The sequence below is a fragment of the Saccostrea cucullata genome, unplaced genomic scaffold (assembly GCF_032062105.1).
Source record: "Saccostrea cucullata isolate Sc308-1 unplaced genomic scaffold, CSIRO_AGI_Scuc_v1 ctg3685, whole genome shotgun sequence".
Lineage (NCBI taxonomy): Eukaryota > Metazoa > Mollusca > Bivalvia > Ostreida > Ostreidae > Saccostrea > Saccostrea cuccullata.
Genome location: NW_026919080.1, coordinates 84,702 through 111,553, shown reverse-complemented (window position 1 = coordinate 111,553; position 26,852 = coordinate 84,702). Strand labels below are relative to the sequence as shown.

Sequence of the window (26,852 nt, the reverse complement as noted above, 5' to 3'; positions counted from 1 at the left end):
AATCAATATAACTCCAGAGCCCTTGATCCTGGGTCCATGAAATTTAAATTTTTGTTAAGGCACTCTTGCTCATTATAACTTTGTACTTAGTTTGTTTCTTATTACCAAAAAGCAGAGAAGAAGATTTTCAAAGAAATTATGCAATTTTACAATATAATCAATAGAGCCCCACTTTAACACCAGACCCTGGGGTCCTAAAATTAACAATTTTAGAAGAGGCACTCTTTGTTATCATAATTATGTACTAAGTTGGTTTATTTAATACTCGGAATCTTTTAAAGAAATAATACATTTTCACTATATAATCAATATAGCCACACCCTAACACCAGAACCCCTAACCCTGGGGCCCTAAAATTCACTATTTCGGTAGAGACACTTGCTCACTGACCGGTCGGCAGGGGATGCTCACTCCTCCATGGCACCTGATCCCACCTCTGATGTTTCGAGGGTCCGTGTTTACTCTGTTCTTATTTTGTATTGTTTAATGGAGATTGAATACTGTTCGTTATCTCCATATCATTCACTATAACTATGTACTTAGTTATTTTATTTGATACCCAGGAGCAGAAGAGAAGACTTTCAGAGAAATAATGCATTTTCAATGCATAATCAATATAGCCCCACCGAAGCACTAGAACTCCTGACCCTGGGGTTATGAATTTCACAGTTTTGGTAGTGGACTCGATGCATCCTGATGACAATTATGCCAACTGGTTAACTGCTTGATGCCCAGGAGTAGAAGATTTTTAAAGATTGCACTAATTTAAGTGTTTTTGGCCCCATCCCCCATGAAATTCACAATTTTTGTTCCCCTTCACCCATAGATGCTATATGCCAAAATTGGTTGAGGTTGGTTCAGTAGGTTCAAAAAGAAGCGGAAAATGTTCAACGCACCACGAACGACGATGGACGAAAACAGATGGGGGGGGGGGGGGGTGAGTGTTGCACGCTCGGTGGTAGATCCGCCTTTGAGTTGCTACATGTATAACCCCGATTTCTACGTGATTATGTATTAAATTCATATTTAAATAATTTGTTTAACATGGATCGTGAATGTGCTCGACTGTATTGTTACATGTAAACGGGATGTACGCGATTATGTGATAAAAATCGTTAGTAATGTTTGTCCTTATGTTATGAATAGTTGGTATCTTGTTTGTTTTTAGGGAGCTGTTAGACAACAAGCCTCATAATACAGTGTTCTTTTTTGCATCAGTTGTCCAGGTATGTCCATACAGAAGTTTTTCAAAATATGAACAAACTATTTTTGAATTCAAATTTATTGAAAACAATTATGGAAAATTGACAAAGATCATCCAGTAAAGATCTACATTGTCTCTTCCATAGGAATAACTTCGAGAGCCTTTATGAGGTCCTTTTTCAAGCATAATCTATGAAGTAAGAAAACAAAATAAAAGACTCATCTAAAGTTTATATCCAGAGAGCGTTTATCAAAACATTTTTACCTCGAATATAGTAAAGAATTTCTACTTGTCAAAATTAAAATGCACTCTACTGACTCTAGCAGGCCAGACTCCATTTTACTGCATTGGGAACTTATCACTCTCGTATCAGGTTATGAGCCACGGTGAAATGAAATTAATATTGATTGATTGAATACTGTTTAACTTCCCTTTCCAGAATATATCGCTGATATGGAAACGTTACCATTGCCAGTGAAGGGCTCCAAATTTAGGCCTTTACTCGGCACTTTCGAGCAGGGAGGGTTCTTTATCGTGACACACCTGCTGTGACACGAGGCCTCGGTTTATACGGCCTCATCCGAAGGACCGCCCCATTTAGTCGCCTTTTACGACAAGCAAGGGGGTACTGAGGACCTATTCTAACCTAGATCCCCACGGGGTAATTAATATTGAATGTCATTACCTAGTGACGCCTGACCATCATCAGTGTCCCTCTGACGGATTCCCCGTTCCTAACTTTGGGATATCAAGGCTCATACCACGTATCTGGAGACCAGGGCCCGTTCAGGAAGGCGCGGGAACAACTTTTGAACCACCAGCCTCCTTTATAGTGAGCAGCACAGTTTTTATAACTACTCCCGTCGTTGTCTCTGTCAGACGTTGAGAATTTCATGCCAGACAGACCAAAGTAAAAAGAGCCCGTGTCCAATAAACTGTCGCCTAGAGTTTTAAATAAAAAAAAAAATGACACAAAACAGCTTCATGCTTGGGACAATCTACTCCTTGTTAAATTGTCGCTCTTGTGGCGCATTGGTTAAAGCGTATGCTCTAGGGTTACGAAGTAGAGAGTTGCTCCTTACTTCGCGGGTTCGGATCCCCGAGTGGGATGTGGAGACCGGTCTTTCGGATTAGATCGTGTAATAGATTAATTATATACTATATAATTATACAGAAAATTTATTATTTCTTGATGTTTTAAAAATGCAAAATTTATATACATGAAATATGTCCTATGATATACACTAATCAACCGTCCACAGGGGCTTGAGACAATCTTAGAAAAATCGGGTATATACATAATAGGGGAGAAGGGGCCTAACAAGCCACCATTAATTCCTTGGTGCCTTGCTTCAAACTCTAAAAAACTTCGATTTTGTTTGGAAAAATAAGGTAATGCACGAAAATTGCATTGAAAAAATGGTGTATGGCTAACGAGGGTGACCTTATTCTTCGAAGTTCGTATATTTTTTTTCTAAGTTTAAATGAAGAAAGGTATATGATCAATTTATGACAATAAAGGACCATATTCTGCCTTTCAACTGACAAAGCTTTTTCGTGGGGTTTTAGGTCAACTGAGTCTTTCAGGTGACCTATTTCTATCCCTTTTTGTCCGTCGTCTTGCGTCGTGTGTTAACATTTGAACATTTTCAGCTTCTTTTCTGAAACTACCGTACCAACCAGATTCGAATTACGGCATCTGTAGGTGAAGCGGAACGTAAATTGTGAATTTTGTGGTCCCAGCACCCCCCTGGGGCCTGAGAGTTTGGGCCAAAACCACTAAAATTAATGAAATCTTTAAGTAGAAGTGCATTTTGTCTTTGTTACTCTGATCTACTTCTGGGTATTAAGTAACTAGAGTAAGCATGCTAAGTGTATAATTATTGTAAACCTATTGTGCCTTTTTTTCAAAATTGAGAATTTTATAAATATCCTCTGGTGTATGATTGATTGATTGTATTCTGTTTAACGTCCCTAAACAGAATATTTCACTGATATGGAGACGTCACCATTGCTGGTGAAGGGCTGCAAATTTAGGCCTATGCTCGGCACCTACGGCCTTTGAGCAGGGATGGATCTTTATCCTGCCACACCTGCTGTGACATGGGGGTCTCGGTTTAAACGGTCTCATCCGAAGGACCGCCACATTTAGTCGCCTTTTACGACAGGCAAGGGGGTACTGAGGACCTGTTCTAACCCGGATCCCCACGGGGTGCCTCTGGTATAAGGCATGCACCAAATTCAACTGTTGGAAAGTTGATACGTGATACTCAGGTGACCTTTCAGGCCCATGGGCCTCTTGTTTTTAAAAATAAAAATCAAAGTTTTTCCAGATTGAAACGAGGCACCAAGGAATTAATGGCGGCTTGTTAGGTCCCTTCTCACCTTTTATACTATATAACCGATTTTTAAAAGATTGTCTTAAGTCCCTGTGCAACCGTCCAGGTAACTGAAGTGTAGGTTTTTTAGTTATACCCCTGGGTGTTACGTGGTATGTGCAGGAATGAAGATGTTTTATAACAGGCATGTCATTTTGGAATGACTTCGAGTCCCTTATAAATACTCTAATGACAAGATTTAATGTCAGCCAAGTAATCAACAAAAGAGAGCAGCTGTGTGTTCAAGTACAATTATTTGATATACATCAAGAGGCTGCATTTTGGCCAATTTACAGTTAGTACACCAGAAATATTGATCCCAATATGATCAAGTTTGCCATTATTCAATTCTAATCTACTGTAAAATCACATCGTGGATAGAGCGTCTGCCCAAGAGTCGCGGAGTGAAAAATTCTTCAGAAAAACATTAATCAACAATCAAACAATAAATCTCTTGGGGTCATACTTTCAAGGTTAGGGGAATTTGATTTTATGAAAAATTGACGAGTTGTTATATATTTGAAATTTAATATGAAAAAAGTTGATTTCATGGGTCACCTTACACCATTAAAATCAACGAAAATTAAACACCAAAGGAATAAGTGGTTTCAGAGTAGAATGGAAAGTAAAGTAACGAGGTAAGATAATATTCTAAATACTGTTATCAACACACGTCTATCGCAAATTTAACAAACTGTGCATACACATAATATGTAACATTACAATCATGTAAAGCTTAATCTGGTCGACAGGGGATGCTTACTCCTCACCTGATCCCACCTCCGATGTTGAGAGATCCTTGATTGCTGTGCTAATATTTTGTATTGTTTAATGGACTTTTGATCTTGAATCTTGTTCGTTATCTCCTTATGTTTCAAAGGTTAGGTTGAAGTTTTAATGATTTTTTTTTTTTGGTTAATAACTCGTTTCACACCCCCTTCCCCCTCTCTCGTTTATTGCCCTTCGTTAGATATCTTATTTCACATTAAAAGTGAAATTTGCCAATATATCTGACTCAGTGTAACATTCTACCTGTCACCTACCTAAGGTCCCCACTGCAGTTCCCGCCAGAAATAGTTTATACTTCTCCGTTTCGTTAGAAATGGTGAATTTTTCGTACAACTCATACAGACTTCTACCATTCTGGAGAGTGATGGAGACATAAAGGGACGAGTTGTTTTCTTTTGTTAAGTGATGAATTACGTCATTTCCTGTATAAAGACTCAGGTGACCTATGTCTATCCTTTTTCGTCCGTTGTCGTGCGTCGTGTGTTAACATTTGAACATTTTCAGCTTCTTCTCCTAGACCACAAAACCAATTTCAACCAAATTTGGTATACAGCATCTATAGGTAAAGCGTAACGTAAATTGTGAATTTTATGGTCCCCACCCCCTGGGGCCTGAGGGGTGGGGCCAAAACCACTAAAATTAATGAAATTATTAAGTGGAAGTGCATTTTGTCTTTGTTACTCTGATATACTTCTGTGTATTAAGTAACTAGAGTAAGCATGCTAAGTGTATAATTATGATAAACCTATGGTGCCTTTTTTAAAAATTGTTAATTTTATGTTCTCTGATATAAGGCATACACCAAATTCAATTGTTGGAAAGCTGATACATGATACTCAGGTGACCTTTAAGGCCCGTGGGCCTCTTGTTTAAAGATAAAAATCGAAGTTTTTACTGATTGAAACGAGGCACCGAAGAATTAATGGCGGCTTGTTAGGTTCCTTCTCACCTATTGTACTATATAACCGATTTTTTAAAGATTGTCTCAAGTCCCTGTGCAACCGTCCAGGTAACTGAAATGTAGGTTTTTTAGTTATACCCCTGGGTGTTACGTGGTATGTGAAGGAATGCAGATGTTTTATGACAGACATGTCATTTTGGAATGCCTTCCTTCTAGTCCCTTCTAAATACTCAAATGACAAGTGTTAATGTCAGACAAGTAATCGACAAAAGAGAGCAGCTGTGTGTTCAAGTACAAGTACAATCATTTGATATATATCAAGAGACTGCATTTTGGACAATTTACAGTTAGTTCACCAGAAATTATCGATCCCAATATGATCAAGATTGCTATCATTTATTCTAATCAACTGTGAAATCACATCGTGTTTACAGCGTCTGCCCTAGAGTCGCGGAGTAAAAAATTCGTCAGAAGGACATTAAACAACAATCAAACAAAAAAAAATCCTTGGGTCAAACTTTCAAGGTTAGGGGCAATATTTGTTCATGGGAATTTGATTTTATGAAAAATTGCCGAGTTGTTATACTAATATATTTGAAATTTAATATGAAAAAAGTTGATTTTATGGGTCACCTTACACCATTAAAATCAACGAAAATTAAACACCAAAGGAATAAGTGGTTTCAGAGTAGAATGGAAATTAAAATAACGAGGTAAGATAAAATTGGAAATACTGTTATCAACACACGTCTATCGCAAATTTAACAACCTGTGCATACATATTAATAATATATAACATTACAAATGTGTCAAGTTTACTCTGGTCGACAGGGGATGCTAACTCCTTACCTGATCCCACCTCCGATGTTTTAGAGATCCGTGATTGCTGTGCTCATATTTTGTATTGTTTAATGGACTTTTGATCTTGAATTTTGTTCGTTATTTCCTTATGTTTCATAGAATAGGTTGATTGATTATTGTTTTTTAACGCCGAGTCGGCAATATTTAAGCCATATTTCGGCGGAGAAATTTATATATTGTATGAACGGTTTTGAAAGTTTTGGGTTTATCTGGTGGCCCCCAGTGAGCCTACTCTTTTTCGAACTCCAGGTTAGGTTGAAGTTTTAATGATTTTTTGGGGGTAAATATTTCGTTCTACATCGCCTTCACCCTCTCTAGTTTATTGCCCTTCGATAGATATCTCATGTTACATTAAAAGTGAAATTGTAACAATCTACCTGTCACCTACCTAAGGTTCCCTCTGCAGTTCCCGCCAGAAATAGTTTATACTCCTCTGTTTCGTCAGAAATAGCAAACTTTTCGTACAACTCATACAAACTTGTACCATTCTGGAGTGTGATGGAAACATAAAGGGAGGAGTTGTTTCCTTTTGTTAAGTGAAGAATTACGTCATTTCCTGTATAAAGATTAAAAGGTGAATTGTAATGCACATTGTTTGTAAAGTAATTTTCTTCCAAAATAAGATAACATTCTTCATTTATTTCAACTAATTGGGGACCATTGGGAAGAGATCATCATATTCAACAGAACATTTTTTTTTTCTTGACCTCGATAATGTAAAAAATTTGTTTAACTATTCAATTTTGTTTCATGGACCTTTTTTTTAATATTATAATCACGGGGAAGGATACAAGAAACAAGGGTTGATATGCCTCTCATTTAACTAATTTGCGACCATTGGGAAGAGATCATCATATTCAACAGAACATATATTTTTTTCTTGACCTCGACAATATTAAATATTTGTTTAAGTATTTAATTTTGTTTCATGGACCTTTTAGTTTATTGTTATAATCATGGGGAGAATAAAAGAAACAAGCGTTCTTATGCCACTCATTTAAACTTAATGTTTCGGAACTATCAGTATGAAATGACAGATAAATGTACATTTATGTATTTAAATTAGATCTTAATTTACTCTGCTAAATTGATATTTCTCTAAAATGAAATAGACCATTTGTGAAATATGAAATTGGAATAAGGGGCCAGTTTTAATAGGATTTATATTAACCGATCCAGTCATTTTGTTCCGGTGTTCCGAAACCATTCTTATACGCCGCCCAGTTCTCATCAAAGCTCAGGGATCCATCCACTCGTTTTTGTATGACCTTCCAAAAGAAAAGAGATATCCGGTTATTCATTTCATTATTACTGTGACGAATATTTCTTAGATAGGTGTAATACAGGTTCATATTGTGAATTTCTTGTCTCCTATCAATCCCTTGTACGGCAGAATAACAGATTCAAATGAACATTTCTTTTGCCAATATCAAGACTTATAGCTGAACACGACTCGTAAATAGGCATACATCATTTCGATATCATAATCTACGATACATCAACACCACGGTATACTCTTCAGATTCGTCACACCTGCTTTATTGTCAAAGAATCGACGTGGAATGGCGACCCGTGTTCGTGCTGGTAATCTTTCATTACTCTATACCGGTGTCGACTGATTCCACTGAACAGTGTCAAAGTCCTGCCCTTTATATAAGGGGTCTGCAGGTATAGTAATTCTCTGAACAAAAATGGCGGACACATTCTTTTTAAGAATTGCGTTCAGATTTAATTAAGAATTCTATAACGATTATTGCCGAGATCAAAGAAATGCTGCGGATATGGTTAACCAATAAATCACGAACGTCATAAAATAATTTTCAGCTCAAAAACACGTATCAAAATTACATTTCAAATGCATATTTGACTGTAGAATGAAATACTTTAGACATTAATGTGTCGTCTTTTGCATTTTAATTGTGCACTGTAAATTGCAAAAGGGTGTTGATAACTGTCGGTTTTTATAGCTAAGCGGGGCTGTTCCACAAACCTCAATACGCAGTTTTAGTCCTAATAAAGCAGTAATTAAAATAGAAACATGATTCCGTTATTGTATATTCCATAAAATTATTCAATATACAGACCCTGAGACGTGCTACTACCCCACACGCCCGCTGCACGAACGGTACACGAATGCTACACGGTTTGCACGAAACGCTGCACGGTTTACACGAAACGCTACACGGTTTGCACGAAACGCTACACGGTTTGCACGAAACGCTTTGCGCGAAAGGCTGCACGGTTTACACGAAAGGCTGCACGAAACGCTTTGTACTCGTTTCTCACACGCTTTGTACACGATTCTCGCACGTTTTGGCCTCGGTTTGGATTTTATACTCGGAATATCTCGGGCATTATTACGGTTTTATCATTAATTAAATGGAAATCTACTTTCACAAAGCCACATTTAGCAGCTGTTTAAATTAAATATCAGTACACTAGTACATGTATCATATAAACCATTAGAAATATCTAATACTCTGACAGTTGTAATTCATTAAAAAATAATTGTCATTTTGTGTTTATTTATCCAAATGTTTAAAAACGAAATGCCGGTATCATGAATGCCTTCTTGATGAAATACAATTTTTATATATTAGCCATTCATTACAATGTATCTCCTGCAATTAAATATTTTTACGAGTATAGTTTAATAAATTAAACAAAAATGCGATTTCTTTCAGCAGGAATATGAACTCATTGATTTTAAATAATATAGATGATATTGTGTTTGAATTCCGTGGGCGGATTATTTTTCTTGAATTTGATTTAGTAATAAAATTTGCCTATATACTCTACAAACGATTATTGATACATTTTTAAAGATTTTTTTTTATCTTACTTAAGCATTATCTGTAGGAGGGAAACCGGTAAGGGGGTGTCTTAATCTATTTTTATTTTCTTTCTCTTTTTACATGAAGCTCATCAAATAAAATCAGTATACCCATCATACTGTAAAATCCTTCAAAACCCAACTAGACGTATATTACATGTGGACATTAATTAATAGTCACGGTATTTGACTATACATTGTACATACAATGTAGATCGATCTTTACACCGACATTCAGGTATATTACAAGAAAACGGAAAAATCTTAGATGAATTGTACGTGATTGATAAAACAAATATTATACAAATAATAATAATTTACCCCTGAACTTTTCATACATGATATTCATGGAAAGATTACCAAATCAGGTCTGTTTATTTTACTGTTTACGGCTAGAAATTCGGATTTACAAATAAAAGATGAAATCCGCTGATATATAAGTTGAACCAATTAAATATTCATAGAATCATTTTATTTCAAAACAATAAAACCCAGTCGTAATTTATAAGTGTCATTAAGCCGTGAACTCAACATGTACATATAGCAAAACAGGTTTTTACTTGCCATGCACTCGGAGCCCGTGATCATTATTGTTTACATGACCTTGATCACAGTTCAAAGGCGGAAAGAAGATTCCAATATATTGTAAGGACCTGTCAGATGTCTATAATTTAACCTGTTGAACTTTGTAATAGTTATTTGGTGGGTGGACTTTACTTGTAATGATATTTCATGTGTGTCAAAAACGTTGTGACAACATTGGCCGAGAATGTTAGATTTTGTATTTATTTTTACATGTCATGAATTAATTACCTTTCATCTTAAATCTGCATGTATTTCTTGAGTTAACTGTCATTATTTTAGCAGTTCTACATGTCTGGATTAGCTGTAATAGTTTGAATTATCCGCTGCCATGTCACTTGTTTACATTCTGTCTGCCATTTTTATATCGGCGCATGTTATGTACACAGTTTCGTATTTTACCAAACATGTTATTTATGCTATATTACGGGCATAATTACTTGCTATTTATTATGTTTATTATTATTGTGGGTTCTACTATTCATTTTAGCCATTATTATTCCCAATTACATGTGTCTACAACTTGCACTATATATTCGTATCTATCCGCGATATCGTCTGCATACTCAGCAAGATTACTTATGTGAAATTTACTAGTTTCAGAGATAAATTGTTTACTTACTTATTATGGACACATCTTTTGTAATCCATGTTTATTGATTATTTTGTCTTTTCACATGATAGTTCCAGGATTTGTTTATAATCTAAGTTGTACGACAATTTTGTCCGACAGTGCGACACGATTTTCATTTTGTACGATGTCGTACATTGTCGTGATTGGTGGAACGTCGCCGTACAGCATTTTTATTGGTTGAATCTAGTCATGTGACCCTTTTCCGAAGGTTATATATATGGGCCGATTTCATTATGTAAACAGATAATTTGCCGAGTTGACAGGCGCGTATATTTCAAAGAGACAATTCCAAGATCCGCCCATATTTTTCACAGTAGTCTTTTACAGCATTACAATCGTGATTTCATGTGAGAAAATGATCGACAATTATCTCCCAACACACTGGACACCTATTTAATTGTAATTAACTGTGGGGATCATCCTAGTATAGCCACTGTACACCCCCCCCCCCATTTTTATATAATAGTAGCCTGTACGGTAGACGCCACCAGAGTTTATTATTGTACCTGTTGAAATGAGAACTGATTTATGATTAATAAATATTGTTGAGACCAAGACAAATCTTGTGTTTTCCCTATAAGCTGAGGAACAAGGATTTTAGTACAGGAGTACTTACCAGTATTTATTTTGTAGCGTCCCTGACTTAAGCTTGGCCATTCCCAGGGAGCTTACAATTTTTGGTGTCAGAAGTGGGATGCCTATTTTCCTAAAGGCATCCAGTGATACAAACCCATTCCATGTCCAGTAACCGCCCAGCTGTCCAGTGTGTTGGTTTTTATTGTATATAGTGTCCATAGTGTGTGTATATTATAAATATACAAATTTACTGAAAAATAATTATTTTCAAAAATTTGATTTATTAGCCATTATTACACAAGTGGACCATGGCAGAGTGCTTTTATACCTCTCCTGACCCAGAAATACAGTTTAATATTCACAGTGAGGCAGGTCAAGGTGACCTACCCCCTTCTCCCAAGCAGGTTCGACTAGAGGGAATCAATCATTTACCAGCTCCAAATATAGCCCCTGAGATGCTCCGAACACCAATTATACCAGACTTTGATAGAATTCCTGTCCCAAGACGTCAGCTTGGCAACCCTATAGGTGACGTTACCCAGCAGGATATGTACCTTGCAAGGGGCCCACTCGATTGGGACCCTTCTAGAAGCAAAGGGGAATGTTGGAAGGGTTGGAATATGTATGTCTAAATCAAGTGTTCAGAAGGATATTGAATAGGATGGAATATTATCTGCGATGTTTTGAATTACTGCAGTTGTTGAATTTCAAGAATTTGAATCCGGTTTTTGTAAAGCATGTTAAATGTTAGTTCGAAAGGGAAACTTGAGATAATTAAGAGTGGAAAAATTAATTTAATATAATAGTATTGGGAATTTTTTTTTTTTATTTATTTAAAGAAAGATTTAAAACATCAAGTGTCTGAGACAGAAGAATATTAAAGAGCATGTAAAAAAAAAATAAAACAATTATGGTCAAATCAGGGACCTATTTATGGCTCAAATCTGCACCCCATATTACATGGTAAATTATGAAACTGTGTTCAATGGTTGATTTTACTGCAATTACATAACAGAAAAAATGCTTCTTAACAGACGTACACTTCATACATGATAAAAATACATTTTGCAACTGTATTTTGTTTTAAGTTAGGTTTATTTACAATAATAAAAATCCCCCAAGTTTTCACCAAACCGCTTGACGCCATATTAGAATGCTATCCTTCAGCTATCCTTCCATCTCTGACGTGGAAGGCTGAGAAGGCCTTCTAAGTCTACCCTACCAAACCAATCGAGCAGACAGAATGGTTATTCTGGAATAAGAAGGGTCCCAATCGAGTGGGCCCCATGAAACCTGAGCCTTATAATGGTAAGGAGGATTGGGACGAATATATTTCCCATTTCCAAGATTGCGCCGAATTAGGTAGGTGGTCTGATAGAACAAAACTTCTCTTCCTTGCTGCCAGTCTCCGTGACCAGGCTAGAACCTACTACATGAGTCTATCTGCTGAAGACAAAGAATCCTTCCAATCCCTAAGTGGTAAATTAAATCAGAGATTCGGAAGTAGTAAAAATCAAAACAGATGGCTGTCCAAGCTGTAGTTGAGGAAGAGGTTACCAGGTGAGTCTATTGCTGTTCTTGGTGATGATATTCGCCAGTTGGCACAAAGAGCGTACCGTAATCTTGATGCACTTGCCCACGAGGCACTGGCCCTGAATCAGCTGTACAAGGTCAATCCATTGGAAATGAAGTGTAGATGTATAGACAAGGACTGTCAGACCGTTGCTGAGGCCGTTGATGTGATAGAGAGATATGAATCCATTCTGGGCACAGAGGAAAACAATCAGAAAACTCAGGTACGCAATGTAGACTCTAATCCCAAGCCGAAGCCCTTTGCCAGTGAACTAGGATCTGAAGCATCAACAACACTTGACGAGTTGAACTCAACACTACAAGAACTTATGTCCAGACTTGACCGTTTAGAAAACAATGATAACAGTCAGAGGAATTATCAACGATACCCTCAACCCAAAAACTGTTTCATCTGCAATTCTCCAGACCACTTTATGAATATGTGCCCACAGAGGTATCAGCACCAGAGATCACAGAGACCTTCCTATAACAACACCAGGGCTAAAACAAACCAGGGAAACTCCCACCCGCTGATTCAGTAGGCCAGGAGCCAGTGGAGGTGGAGAGACCTAAGACCAGTTTGGAATCCAGGGGAGGCAAAGTGTACCATGTTGACCGATTATTTCCCTACCAGGGCAGAAACCCACCAAAATGTTACCAAAAACAGAACAGGTAATAGAACTTCAGAGTTGTTTACTTCATTAAGAGACTATATGACATAGGATTTTTTTTTATTATTGTTTTATATAATTGTGGAGGCCAGTGAAGGGAGGCGACGGGCGTGTGTGGTCTATGGCCCGCACCATTGGGTATTGGGAGGGACGGAGGTGCGCACTCCATGGCCCTTGCCCAAGTGGTGACGGGAGGCAACGGATGCGTGCAGCCTATGGCCCTCACTGGGTCGACATCTAGATGCGAGGGCCCTGCATCTCAAGATGTGACCATTGCCTGTGTGTAGATAAATTAGTTGTGTGTTGTTGCCAGCAGAGGTGCTGCTGCATTATTATGTTCCCCAAACGAAGTTGGGGAACATATTGTTTTTACTCTGTTTCTTATTATGTTCCCCAAACGAAGTTGGGGAACATATTGTTTTTACTCTGTTTCTTATTATTATTATTATTATTTTTCTTCTTCTTCCTGGGTACTTTTTTGTCCGGGAATGATCTCGTAAACTATACATCCGACTAAGGTGAAATGTTTTTAGGGTCAGTAGACATGTTATGTAGATTTGCGGAACGAAGGTCATTTTGTGCGCACGTGCTTGCAAGAGTGTGCACGTGCAACATGTGTAATGACCGATTTAATTGATATAGGCGTAACTTTTTAAATTTTTGATGAAATGCTTTGAAACTTATAATATAAGGATAGTAGCATAGACAATATGACATGGTCAAAATAGCAAGATCTCACGCGCATGCACGTGCGCTTTGCTCTGATTGGCTGAAACTAAAGTCTCAATATCTTGCTTGTTTTTTGAAGAAATCCTTTGAAATTTTGAAAAAAGCCATGCATTAGGATATCCTACAACATGATATATAGCAATTATCATGAAAACACGTGCATGCACGTGCGCTGCAATCTGATTGGCTTAAACTTTAAATAGCTATAACTCCCTTGATTTTCAACCAAACAGGATGGGATTTGGAACATAGATAGATATACTGGACTACTACAAGAAAATATGGTCACCATGCACATGCATACACGTGCATGTATGTGCGCTGCAATCTGATTGGCTGAAACTTTAAACAGCTATAACTCCCTTGGTTTTCAACCAAACGGGGTGGGATTTAGAACATAGATAGATGTAACGGACATCTACAAGAAGGTATGGTCACCATGCTCATGTATGCACGTGCGTGCACGTGAAATGAGCAAAATCAAAAAAACACTTGAATGAGCGTATCTTTTTAATACTTTTGGATTAAATACTTTAATATTAAGTATATTAAAATATATAGATTGTGTAGACAAGATGATATGGTCATTACGCACATGCATTCACATGCGCACGCAAAATTTGAATGAACTTGGTACACTTCTGGGTAAACGTTATTAAAGTCTTAAATGCATCGAGTTTGTCTTATTTAATGAAGCTTACAGGGAATATGGCACCAAAAGGGAGTTGGGGAGCGTTTGGGGAACATCTGTAACGGTCCCCGTTACAATTAGCACTAGTTATTATTATTTTTCTTCTTCTTCTTCTTCTTCCTGGGTACTTTTTTGTCCGGGAATGATCTCGTAAACTATACATCCGACTAAGGTGAAATGTTTTTAGGGTCAGTAGACATGTTATGTAGATTTGCGGAACGAAGGTCATTTTGCGCGCACGTGCTTGCAAGAGCGTGCACGTGCAACATGTGAAATGACCGATTTAATTGATATAGGCGTAACTTTTTAAATTTTTGATGAAATGGTTTGAAACTTATAATATAAGGATATATTAGAAGCATAGACAATATGACATGGTCAAAATAGCAAGATCTCACACGCATGCACGTGCGCTTTGCTCTGATTGGCTGAAACTAAAGTCTCAATATCTTTCTTATTTTTTTACGAAATCCTTTGAAATTTTGAAAATAGCCATGCATAAGTATATCCTACAACAAGATATATAACAATTATCATGAAACACGTGCATGCACGTGCGCTGCAATCTGATTGGCTAAAACTTTAAATAGCTATACCTCCCTTGATTTTCAACCAAACAGGATGGAATTTGGAACATAGATAGATATACTGGACTACTACAAGAAAATATGGTCACCATGCACATGCATACACGTGCATGTACGTGCGCTGCAATCTGATTGGCTGAAACTTTAAACAGCTATAACTCCCTTGGTTTTCAACCAAACGGGGTGGGATTTAGAACATAGATAGATGTAACGGACATCTACAAGAAGATATGGTCACCATGCTCATGTATGCACGTGCGTGCACGTGAAATGAGCAAAATCAAAAAACACTTCAACGAGTGTATCTTTTTAAAATTTGGATTAAATGCTTTAATATTTAGTATTTAAAAATATATAGATTGTGTAGACAAGATGATATGGTCATTACGCACATGCATTCACATGCGCACGCAAAATTTGAATGAACTTTGTACACTTCTGTGTAAACATTATTAAAGTCTTAAATGCATCGAGTTTGTCTTATTTAATGAAGCTTACAGGGAATATGGCACCAAAAGGGAGTTGGGGAGCGTTTGGGGAACATCTGTAACGGTCCCCGTTACAATTAGCACTAGTTATTGTTTTTCTTTTGTCATTGTTTTTAGTCTCCCTTGGTACCATATATTTGAATTTACTTTAGTGATAATTTGGTTATACTATACCTACTATTGCCAGAGATATTAGCAAGTCCTTTAGCCCATTTTCCCTCCAGGACCTATACAGATGACCTATCTTAACTCCTTGCCCAAGACTGTATATCCCTCCATACCAGCAGAAACCTATATTGCCAATTGTACCTGTGATTTCCTAGATTTTGTCCCATATTGAGAAGTCCTATAGCTGCAATGGTGCTACTTTGATATTTTACATTAATACCATAATGACCTAGAAAACAAACGAACCAATATTAGAAAAGGAATTGTTTGCTGATTCTTATATTGATTCTAAGCCGTTGCCAACCAGGCCGTAGACACCAGAACCCAGGCCCCAGCCCTGCCAAACCCAAGTTCTGAAGGAGCCAGAGAGATAGAAGATGCCCCAATGAGACTTAAGTTGTCATTCCTCCAGAGCCTGCTGCTGTTCCTTTGCCTGCTCTCTCCCCATTCCCTGAGGACCCATCTCTTGGACAACTGGCAAGACGGGCCAAAAAGCTTCTTTCCACTGGCTGTGTGCCACTACTGCCAGGAACAGCTGTTCTCTCTCCGAAGAAGACTTCTAATCCCGCATCAAAGAGCCTTGTATACCTATACCAATCAGTGCGATCTATTGCCATGGGTAAGAGTCACAGCCAACATGATGAGGCCATGGTTTCTTTTCTGGAGGCTGGTTGCACGCAACCGGACAAACAGTGGGACAAGGTCATCTCCAAGATCGATGAAGCTAGGATTCCTCTCCGTCTGACTGAGTGATAGTGAAATAACATTATTATGAACTTTAATATATTGCTGTATTGTTATTAATCTATGTACTGAATATTTGCAAATCTATTAATTCAGGAGAATTAAGGGGAGACAGGGAACATGTCACATGACTAAAAAGACATATTACGTCATAATCGGTGATGATATACATGTTAAACGTTGTTAAAATCAACAGTTCTTGTGTAATTTTATTCTAAATTCTAAAATTGTTTTTTAAACATTTAATTTCAGAAATTATTATGAATAAATTTTTTAAAGATCTTTCCATCATTTAGATATTGTGAAGTTGCCCAATCCATGCATTTGTTTCTCTTTACCCTGCAGTTTGACGTCAGTGACGTCATAGACGTAGTGTTTGAATTTTCAGTGCAGCGAGATCAAGTACACACCCGTCATGGTCAGTTTTATTTCATAATAAACAGGTCACAGTCAATATATCGAGATAAATTTCCGAAGCAGATTTTTTGAATTCATATTTGTTCGTGTTTAGTAGCAGAGATTCTCTCTATTTAGATAATTTTGAATGTTTATGTTTTCGTGTGACGTCACAATTGATTTCCCGCACTAGGAAAATACAAACGTGAAGCGTTTTTATCATGCTTACGTCTAATTCAACGATGTCCTGTCCGATATTGAGGTAAGCTTCACCCTGTGATATTTATGCAGGTAATAATTACGATGAAGGACTGACATTCAATCGTAAATTTAGAAATATTTATTGACAGAATTTTTTCCCAATGAGGTTTTTGTCGTTGAAGCTACCTTGAAAAATGAAGAATTTATCCCACCCAAATACTATATAAAATTAAAACGGTTGCTTTCAGATAATTTAAACACTATGAATATTCTGAAATATTTGAGCATATAGTGTTATCTATCATAATTATCGTTTGTGCGTAAAAATTCGCATTGTGGACTCCGTAATGGGCCCGTAAACATGAAGTATCTAAACTCCATTTAAACTCTACACAGGGCGGTATTTGTGGGGCGATATCTTATAAATAAGTCAAGAAATCCCATGACAGGGCCGTTTTAAAATGTTAAGTACATATTAAATTAGTAATATAAAAAATATGAAAAAAATTCATTGACAGAATTTTTTTCAGCTAAAGGTCCTGTTCCTCCTTAAGTAACTAGGGAGGGGGAAATGTAAGGACCTGTCAGATGTCTATAATTTAACCTGTTGAACTTTGTAATAGTTATTTGGTGGGTGGACTTTACTTGTAATGATATTTCATGTGTGTCAAAAACGTTGTGACAACATTGGCCGAGAATGTTAGATTTTGTATTTATTTTTACATGTCATGAATTAATTACCTTTCATCTTAAATCTGCATGTATTTCTTGAGTTAACTGTCATTATTTTAGCAGTTCTACATGTCTGGATTAGCTGTAATAGTTTGAATTATCCGCTGCCATGTCACTTGTTTACATTCTGTCTGCCATTTTTATATCGGCGCATGTTATGTACACAGTTTCGTATTTTACCAAACATGTTATTTATGCTATATTACGGGCATAATTACTTGCTATTTATTATGTTTATTATTATTGTGGGTTCTACTATTCATTTTAGCCATTATTATTCCCAATTACATGTGTCTACAACTTGCACTATATATTCGTATCTATCCGCGATATCGTCTGCATACTCAGCAAGATTACTTATGTGAAATTTACTAGTTTCAGAGATAAATTGTTTACTTACTTATTATGGACACATCTTTTGTAATCCATGTTTATTGATTATTTTGTCTTTTCACATGTTAGTTCCAGGATTTGTTTATAATCTAAGTTGTACGACAATTTTGTCCGACAGTGCGACACGATTTTCATTTTGTACGATGTCGTACATTGTCGTGATTGGTGGAACGTCGCCGTACAGCATTTTTATTGGTTGAATCTAGTCATGTGACCCTTTTCCGAAGGTTATATATATGGGCCGATTTCATTATGTAAACAGATAATTTGCCGAGTTGACAGGCGCGTATATTTCAAAGAGACAATTCCAAGATCCGCCCATATTTTTCACAGTAGTCTTTTACAGCATTACAATCGTGATTTCATGTGAGAAAATGATCGACAATTATCTCCCAACACACTGGACACCTATTTAATTGTAATTAACTGTGGGGATCATCCTAGTATAGCCATTGTACACCCCCCCCCCCCCTTTTTTATAATAGTAGCCTGTACGGTAGACGCCACCAGAGTTTATTATTGTACCTGTTGAAATGAGAACTGATTTATGATTAATAAATATTGTTGAGACCAAGACAAATCTTGTGTTTTCCCTATAACCTGAGGAACAAGGATTTTAGTACAGGAGTACTACCAGTATTTATTTTGTAGCGTCCCTGACTTAAGCTTGGCCATTCCCAGGGAGCTTACAATATTTTTAAGGGGTGTATCTGCGCACACAGGATTTAAAAAAGAATATAAAATTAAGCATTTAGTTAAACTAACATTAGATGGAAAATTACAACAAAAAACGAAAGACTGTACTAGTAATTTTATTAACCCCCCTTTTCTAAACACGTGTGCATGTGAATTAAAATAATCATCCATTTATTTGACAAAAATGAGCAACACATCTGAAGGTATTAAAAGGTATTAAATGGCACATCGTTTCAAAACTTTCTTTCGCGTACTTAAAATTTTAAGACAAAGAGTCCCAATATATTCTTGCATTTGCTTTTTAAAAATTAAAAAAAAAAGTAGAACGGGTATTTCTTTCTTTGAGAAAAAATATTTAAGAAGCCATGATCGCGTGGATACTATATTGAATTTAATGCCCTTAAAATTGTTGTACATAGTTTATTAATTTGAACACCTTTTCTTTAGAAGGAAAAGAAAACAAATATTAAAATATATGTTATACATTACCGTGTAATTTCATTTTGTTGTTCCGTTTTTTTTTACTCCTAAAATATCATAAGCATAATTAATAATTAATTCAATAATAAAATAATAATACAATTTAACATCCTGACCCATCGATAGCCATATTTAAAATGAAATGACTTCCGAATGAATCTTACACGATTCTTGCACGAAAGTCGCACGTTTCTTACACGGTTCTAACACGAAAGTCGCACGTTTCTCACACGCTTCTCGCACGCTCGCTGCACGGTTTGCACGAAACGCTTTGAAGCTTACACGAAACGCTGCACGGTTTACACGAAACGCTACACGGTTTGCACGAAACGCTGCACGGTTTACACGAAACGCTACACGGTTTGCACGAAACGGAAAGCGCACGAAAGTCACACGCTTTTTTGGGGTAGTAGCACGTCTCAGGGTCTGTATGTTACAAACAAATTTGTTATTGATAAAGGCTATTTTAATGCAACGAAAGTTCAAATCGTCTATATTCGTACAAGAACACAGATTTCCCCTCTGGTTTTTAAAGGAACGGCGAATTCGAGACATGGTGATCTAATTCATCTCTTTATAGAGGAAACGATCAGCTGTATTTTATGGCTCTACGTAGAATAGATAATAAGTCATTGTTGTCGTGCAGGATAACCTCCTCGGTCTCGAAATGATGTTTCACTTGAAAGATAAAAGCCGAGGCGTTAGGCTTATATCTTTTGACAGCATTTCGAGATTTAGGAGGTTATCCTGCAACATTCTAGCGAACCCGGACTTTATTTCTTAAACATAAATACCGTCCACCCGCCTCCCGCTGTTTCCATGTCGCAGTACACTGGGACTGGTTCTGAATCGGTACCAAAGGGGTAAATATCATATACACCGGAATCAGTTTTACCATTTTCGAGGAGTTCCTTACAATCAGCTGCAGCACGAACTAAAACAGAAAAAATATATTTACAGATATTGATTCTAGAAATATATCTAAGTTTGAAAAAGAAGAGCCCGAAAAAGTATTTTCCTCTCTACTTTTAATATATATATCTACATATAATTAAGAAATTCTTGCAAAGTTTTCGTATTTTGCACTAGAATTACTTGTAGAAATAGTTGCTGTTCTTATCTATAGATTCTGCATTGGCGTTTTTATTCTCCGTCTTTATGGGTACATGTACATTATTTCGTCCAAAATTATAAATATTGGAATGAGTTTTAAAACTGAAATCGTATAATACTCAAATTAGATAATTCTTCCTTAATATTGCGTGTTATTCTGCTTTCCTCCTGTATGATTTTTTTAGGTTTTCTTTTCGTTCCTTTCAAAAAAAGATGTTAAATTCTAATAACATAGTAATATTTAGAAGAAGAAATAATCCCTCCACATAGGACCCAAAAAGCTATGTTTAGTCACATTGATATGGACCGATTCTTAGGTAGTAGATTCAGGTTTGTTAAAATTATGATTCTGTATTCCCAGGGATGGAGGAAGGGGCGACAATGGCGACTTTTGCAAAGAGTTAGAAAATAAACTTCCACTTTATAACCAGTTTTGCACCTCATCCCAAAAGAACCACGGACCATGTTGCCATATATTTAAAAATTTTGCAAATTTTATCATAAAATGGTTGATTTATACCAAAGAGCAGATTTCAAAACATTAATTTATTTTCATACTATGTACCCCCCCCCCCCTGCCCCGGGGTGGGGGGTGGGGCATAAAAAATAACCATTTGCTAGATGCACCTTTCTTTATCATAAATATATATACTTGGATTATTGGCATAAAACCCAGGAGCAAGGAAAAGATTTTCAAAAAAAATAATGCATTTTCACTTTATAACCTATATAGTCCCTCCCTAGCACTAGAAACCCTGACCCTGGGGCCATAAAATTTACAATTTTGGAAGAGGGACTCTTTCTCATCATAACTAGGTGCTTAGTTTGTTAATTTAATACCCAGAAAAGAGAAGAAGATTTTCAAAGAATAAATGCATTTTCACTACATATAATCAATAGAGCATCGCCCATACCCCAGAACCCCCGACCCTGGGGCAATAAAATTCACAGGTTTGGAAGAGGCACTCTTGCTCATCATAACTATGTATTTACTTAGTTTATTTAATACCCAGGAGCAGAGAAGAAGATTTTTAAAGAAATAATGTATTTTCACTATATAATCTATATAGCCCCGCCCTAGCACTAGAACCCCTGACCCTGGGGCCATGAATTTCACAATTTTGGTAGAGGACTCAATGCTCAATACATTCGTGCCAACAGTTTGCCTGCTTGATGTCCAGGAGTAAAGGAGAAGATTTTTAAAGATTGCAATAATTTTAGTGGTTTTGGCCCCAACCCCGGGCCCCCCGGGGGGGGGGGGGGCAGGGACCATGAAATACACAAATTATATTTCCCTTCACCCATAGATGCTGTATACCAAATTTGGTTCAAATTGGTTCAGTTGTTTCAGAGAAGAAGCTGAAAATGTTAACACACGACGGACAAAAACAGATAGCAATAGGTCACCTGAGTTACTCAGGTGACCTAAAAAGACAGCATGTAGATGTTTTTTTTTTCAACCTTGACAAACCAAGTCCGTTATCCAGGTCCCATTTTTATGGCAGATGATCGTTCCGGATCCTCGCTGTTCAAAGGAATCCAAGCATTTAATGTGTATTCGTTTTTGTATTCCTATTCCGTCCCAGTCCTGTACATCCCACGTAGTATTTTCGTTATTGACAGGAATCCCACAATCTGAGAAAGAACCATATTTCCCTGTCGAGATTGTAGCTCTACTGGTTATACTTATAACAAAGGAAGAGATAAGTAGCAGCTGGGACTTTAAACTTTACAAAAGCAAAAAACAGAATACTGATCCTGATAAAGTCTCTTCTTGTGACAAGATTGCAATATGACTACTACTGTAGGAATAGCTTTTAATAAAATTTTACAGCATTTTCCATTTAAGTTACCATGGAAACACCAATCAACAAATCACAAAAAAAAACAAAAGACAATTATGTACCTCAGTGTAGTCTCAAGTATTTCAGAGAAATTTCTATTTAAGTAATCATGGCAATTCTGTGTTTCGAAATCAACAACCAATAAACAGAATTAAATATCTCAGTATAGTCTAGTGTGCCAAGTTATATTGAAATCAGACCAAAACTGTAGGAGGGGTAGCATTCACTGAAATTTCTATTTTTAGTAACCACGGCAACACTTCGTCAAATCAAAAACCGATGGGTGTTGCTAAAACGCGGAACGGAACGGAAAAAATTATGTCCAAAAAATAACATACATTCGATATAAATCAGATATTAAAGCAATATTCTTGATGCGAAAGTCAAACCTAATAAAATTTATTGTCAACTTTTATATAAAGTGAATCATACACACCACCCGCTCAGAACTGTTGTAAAAGCGATTATCTATAAAATACATGCTAACTAGACTTAAAGTCCTGAGTATTCATCTGAGCCTTTCAAACAAATTATTTTCTTAAAAGAAAGTTTATTTATAAAACAAGATGTTTTGAAATAGGGAGAAGGAAAAAAGTACTAGTACTTATGTATATGCATATATTTGTCCATCTTCGCTAGCCAAGGGTTTCCGATCCGATACCTACTCTACAACCCTTGGCAGATTTGGCCGAAAATTTTAGAACTCGCGCAAACGAATTTGATTGGCTGCGAAGTCCGAGTCTTCGCAAGGTTTTTACTAATCGACGATTTTCGGCTGAATTAAAGTCTGTTCGTGTTTTATGCACAAATAAAAGTAATATTTACAATGGATGAAAGTTAGGACGTGATCTATGCTTAAAAAACAAGGGATTAATTAATTTGAATTGTTTTCTTTTAATTATATATGTTTTCAAGAATTATTGAAAGGACCACATAAGTCCGTGTTCCGCATTTTAGATGCATCAATTTAAGCCAATCAAATGTCACGGCTCATTGATAATAATTGATACCGCGACAAGTAGAAAGTAGTGTCAAACTCTTGAAGAACGATACCTTCTACCACTTTTGAGGTGTGCCCACTGCCCACAGCTGTATGAAGTTGTTTCGATATATTCCACATGGAGGTCGCCATATTGTTTCAAACGTCATATTGATCTATGTATGTTACAGCTATTTTCATTGGACAAATATTAAAGAGCTTCAAGGGACTTAACTCAATTACGGCGATAGGCGGCGCAATCAAAGTTCCCGTTTGATAGGACTAAATCTGCCAAGGGTTGTAGAGTAGGTATCGGATCGAAAACCCTTGGCTAGCGAAGATGATATTTGTCATAGGTATCGGAACCGGGGGGCTAAGCCCCCTTCCTACAGTCACATACACACATACTTTTGTTGCAAAGGTAGCCATGATATAGGCAATGTAGTTTGAATCGTACTTGTATGTTTAGCCCCGCACCCCAACTTTAAACAATAATGTCGCAGATTAGGCCAATGAGGTTAAGTGGTACTGTTTGAAAAAAAAAGGTACTGAAAGAAGTTCGACCCCCCACCTTCCCCACGAAATACGACTCTGGGCAAAGGACATATTTTCCTTTTTTGGCTTGTCAAGTTTTTTTGTATGTTGGAAATTTTTTCTTTTCGATTTAAAGCCCCTTTTAATATGCTTCCGAGCCAATGTTTGTAAGGACAAAAATAACTAGTTTTATCAATCAGATTATGCAAGCTGTAGCGAATCCAGTAATCTTGAAATGGAGGAGAGCAGTTTGGAGTATGGGCAGGGGAACACAGATACGTTAAAAAATCAATCTGTTAAATCTTGTATATGTTTGGACGTAAAGAGGAGCGGACCTTATGCAACTTCTCAGACCTTTCCGATGAGCGGGAAAAAATTCAAACTCATCCCCCCTCCCACAGTCATAACCTTTTTACCATAGAAATGTTCATTGACACCCACGCGTTTTGTCAATGTAATCAATATAATGTAGTAAGTTAGTGTAAAAACATAACTGAAAGATGTTGGAGTTAGGACTTATCCCCACTCCCGAAATAAACAATTGTCTTCTTTTTGTTTTTGTTTGTTTGTTTTTTGTTTTTTTTTTTTGCTTGTCAAATACTTTTCAAGCAAGTTTACCCCCTTTCAAATTCGACTGTTGGTCACAGCTATATCAGCAATTTTCGTAAATAAGAGACTGAGCATGAATAACTCAACTTGTATTTAATAGTGGGGAATTTAATATGTATACGACATATCGTTTATGATTAAATTAATGTATATTTAGTGATTTAATCCAAAATAATATAATATTCCGTTCAGTTCCGTTTTCTGTTCCGCGTTTTAGCAACACCGAAAACCAATGCATAGAATTATGTATCCGCTAAGCAAAGTCTACTGGTGTGCCAAGTTAAATTGATATCGGACCAAAACTGGAGGTGGAGTAGCATTTTGAAAAATTGTTTACGGACGCCAGACGCATTTCTATCGCATAAGCTCTTCTGGTCTCTGACCACTAGAGGTACAATTCTGTATAACTTATCCAAATAATAACTTTTCTAAAGTAAGATTTGATATGTTGTATGTTGTTTAACGTCTCTATTTCTTCGAGATGTGGAGACGCAACCATTTGCCTGTGGAGTGCTACAAATTTCGTCCAATACTGGACACTTAGGGCCATTGAAGATTGATGGATCTTTTTCGTGCTAGCACCCACTATTCCACGGGATCTCGGTAAATACTACCTGTAGAAATGTAGCTCTCTGCTTGTGAAAAGTCGGACAGATGAAGCAAAGAACTACAGATCCATGCGTTGTAAAAACCGTTTTAGATTTCCCCCGTTGTAAGAATTACATCCGATAATTAAGCATGTACATGAATCTTTCTTCTCTACTTTAAAATATAATGCAGCAAAAATCGTTATTTAAATTAGAACTCAAGTCTGTGTTAATTATTTAACTTTTAAAATCCCAATGCTTCATCATCCGAAATGTAAAAGAAAATGCAAGCATATTGTATTCTGCATACATGTAGCTGAATATAATCATTCGCTGAATTATGCAGTCCGGAACCATTTCCGGGCATGTATAGAAAGCCAGCGGCGTAGTAAGGGTACTTTTGATGTGGACGCCCGATCGCGACTAGGCAGGTGCCCAGGACCTACATACATTGTAAGATCCCTAATGGGTCCCGAGGGTAAGGCTTTTTAAAACATAAATTTCTTATTTACTGAATTCATCTTACACAGGTCATTGCTTTTCTCTCAAATGCTATGCTATTATATAATTTATAAAAAAAAAATTACCTCGTACCGATACATGTATTTCCACTGACATATAACCTATAGAGCATACAGAAGTCATCGCATATAACATATTGTGATAATTTTAATCAATAAATCTGCGTACACATTCGTATTTCTGACAACCAATTGTTTCGTTATTTACTGTAATGCACGATATAAGCAATGAGAGCAAAACATGACAACGGGAAGTGAAACACTGATGCCCCTGTATTGAGTTCATGACAAAGGTTCAAGTTTCTCAAAGTGCACCTTAAACGTCCAAAGTAGGTAAAAACACTTCACAAGAAGCCTACATTCAATTGGTAAAAATTGCCTGTGTTCCAGGGAGTGTCTTGTCTAAATGAATGTTCAAGTGAAAAATTAAAGCCCTAGAGGACTTTTGCGAGATGTACTGACTTTTACAGTTGACGGTTTACTCTGGCATTTAAACCTGTATCATGTACGGAGGATCAGAATTTATGATGGCTAAGAAAACTTTTCTAATGGTCATAGGTATTATGTTACGGACAGTAGTATAGAGGGGGACATTATAGCCCACTTTGAGGATCGGTACGATTGAGGATCGTGACGTAGCAAACAGGAAGGTAATTAGAGCCGAGAAGGGGGTAGTCGTAATCAATGATTAGGATTAATACTACGACATGTAACCTAGATTAAATCATTTGAAGAAGTCTTTCCGGAAAACAAATGGTTTAGTCTGTGTTTTTATTAAAAGAGTGAATGAATAATTTAGTTATAGTGTTGATAAATTTGTTTCATGTATTCAGACGATAGTTTATTTATGAAATTTGTATTGGAAAAAATATGATTGATAACGACGAATCCTTTCTTAATGTATACTGAATAATTATACCGATGTGTGTTCTCAAACGGGATCTTATTTATAAAACTTAAATGTATTAAAGAATAGTATTATTACAGTATAATTATTGATAAATAAAGAGGTATTTAGTAATCCCTTTGGAAAACGGTTTCTTTTAAAAAAAATAATTAAAATGATAATTGATAAGTGAGATTTAAAAGTATAATAAATAAATAACAACTCTGATATAGTCAAATGAAAAATATTTATTCATTCAGAAAGTGTACATTGGTTAAAATCGAATCCACGTTGTTTGAAGTCTGTAACGAGATTTTGCTTTAATGTTTTTATTTTCAATTGTTTTTTTCTTTTTGACCACTGGCTTTTCTGTAATAAGCGATTCCTCGGATTCCTTCGTAGATAGATTGGTTGATGTTGTTTCAGGCTTTATCGAGTCCTCGGATTCGGTCTGAGTTGACATGTCGAGGTTC

The 26,852-nt window shown here is 36.5% G+C and overlaps 1 protein-coding gene across 1 annotated transcript in view; it reads right to left on the bottom strand.

Annotated features, from left to right (window-relative positions):
* Window positions 1–1,888: 1,888 nt before the first annotated feature.
* LOC134279022 (ficolin-2-like) overlaps window positions 1,889–26,852 on the bottom strand; it is a 108,214-nt gene continuing 83,250 nt past the window's right edge. Inside the window, exons 2-4 of the mRNA XM_062761347.1 lie at window positions 7,305–7,401; window positions 4,626–4,793; window positions 1,889–2,146 (exon numbers count right to left, since the gene is read on the bottom strand). Of these exons, the coding sequence (XP_062617331.1) occupies window positions 1,953–2,146; window positions 4,626–4,793; window positions 7,305–7,401 (459 nt within the window). The 3' untranslated portion in view covers window positions 1,889–1,952. The remainder of the gene's footprint in view (window positions 2,147–4,625; window positions 4,794–7,304; window positions 7,402–26,852) is intronic.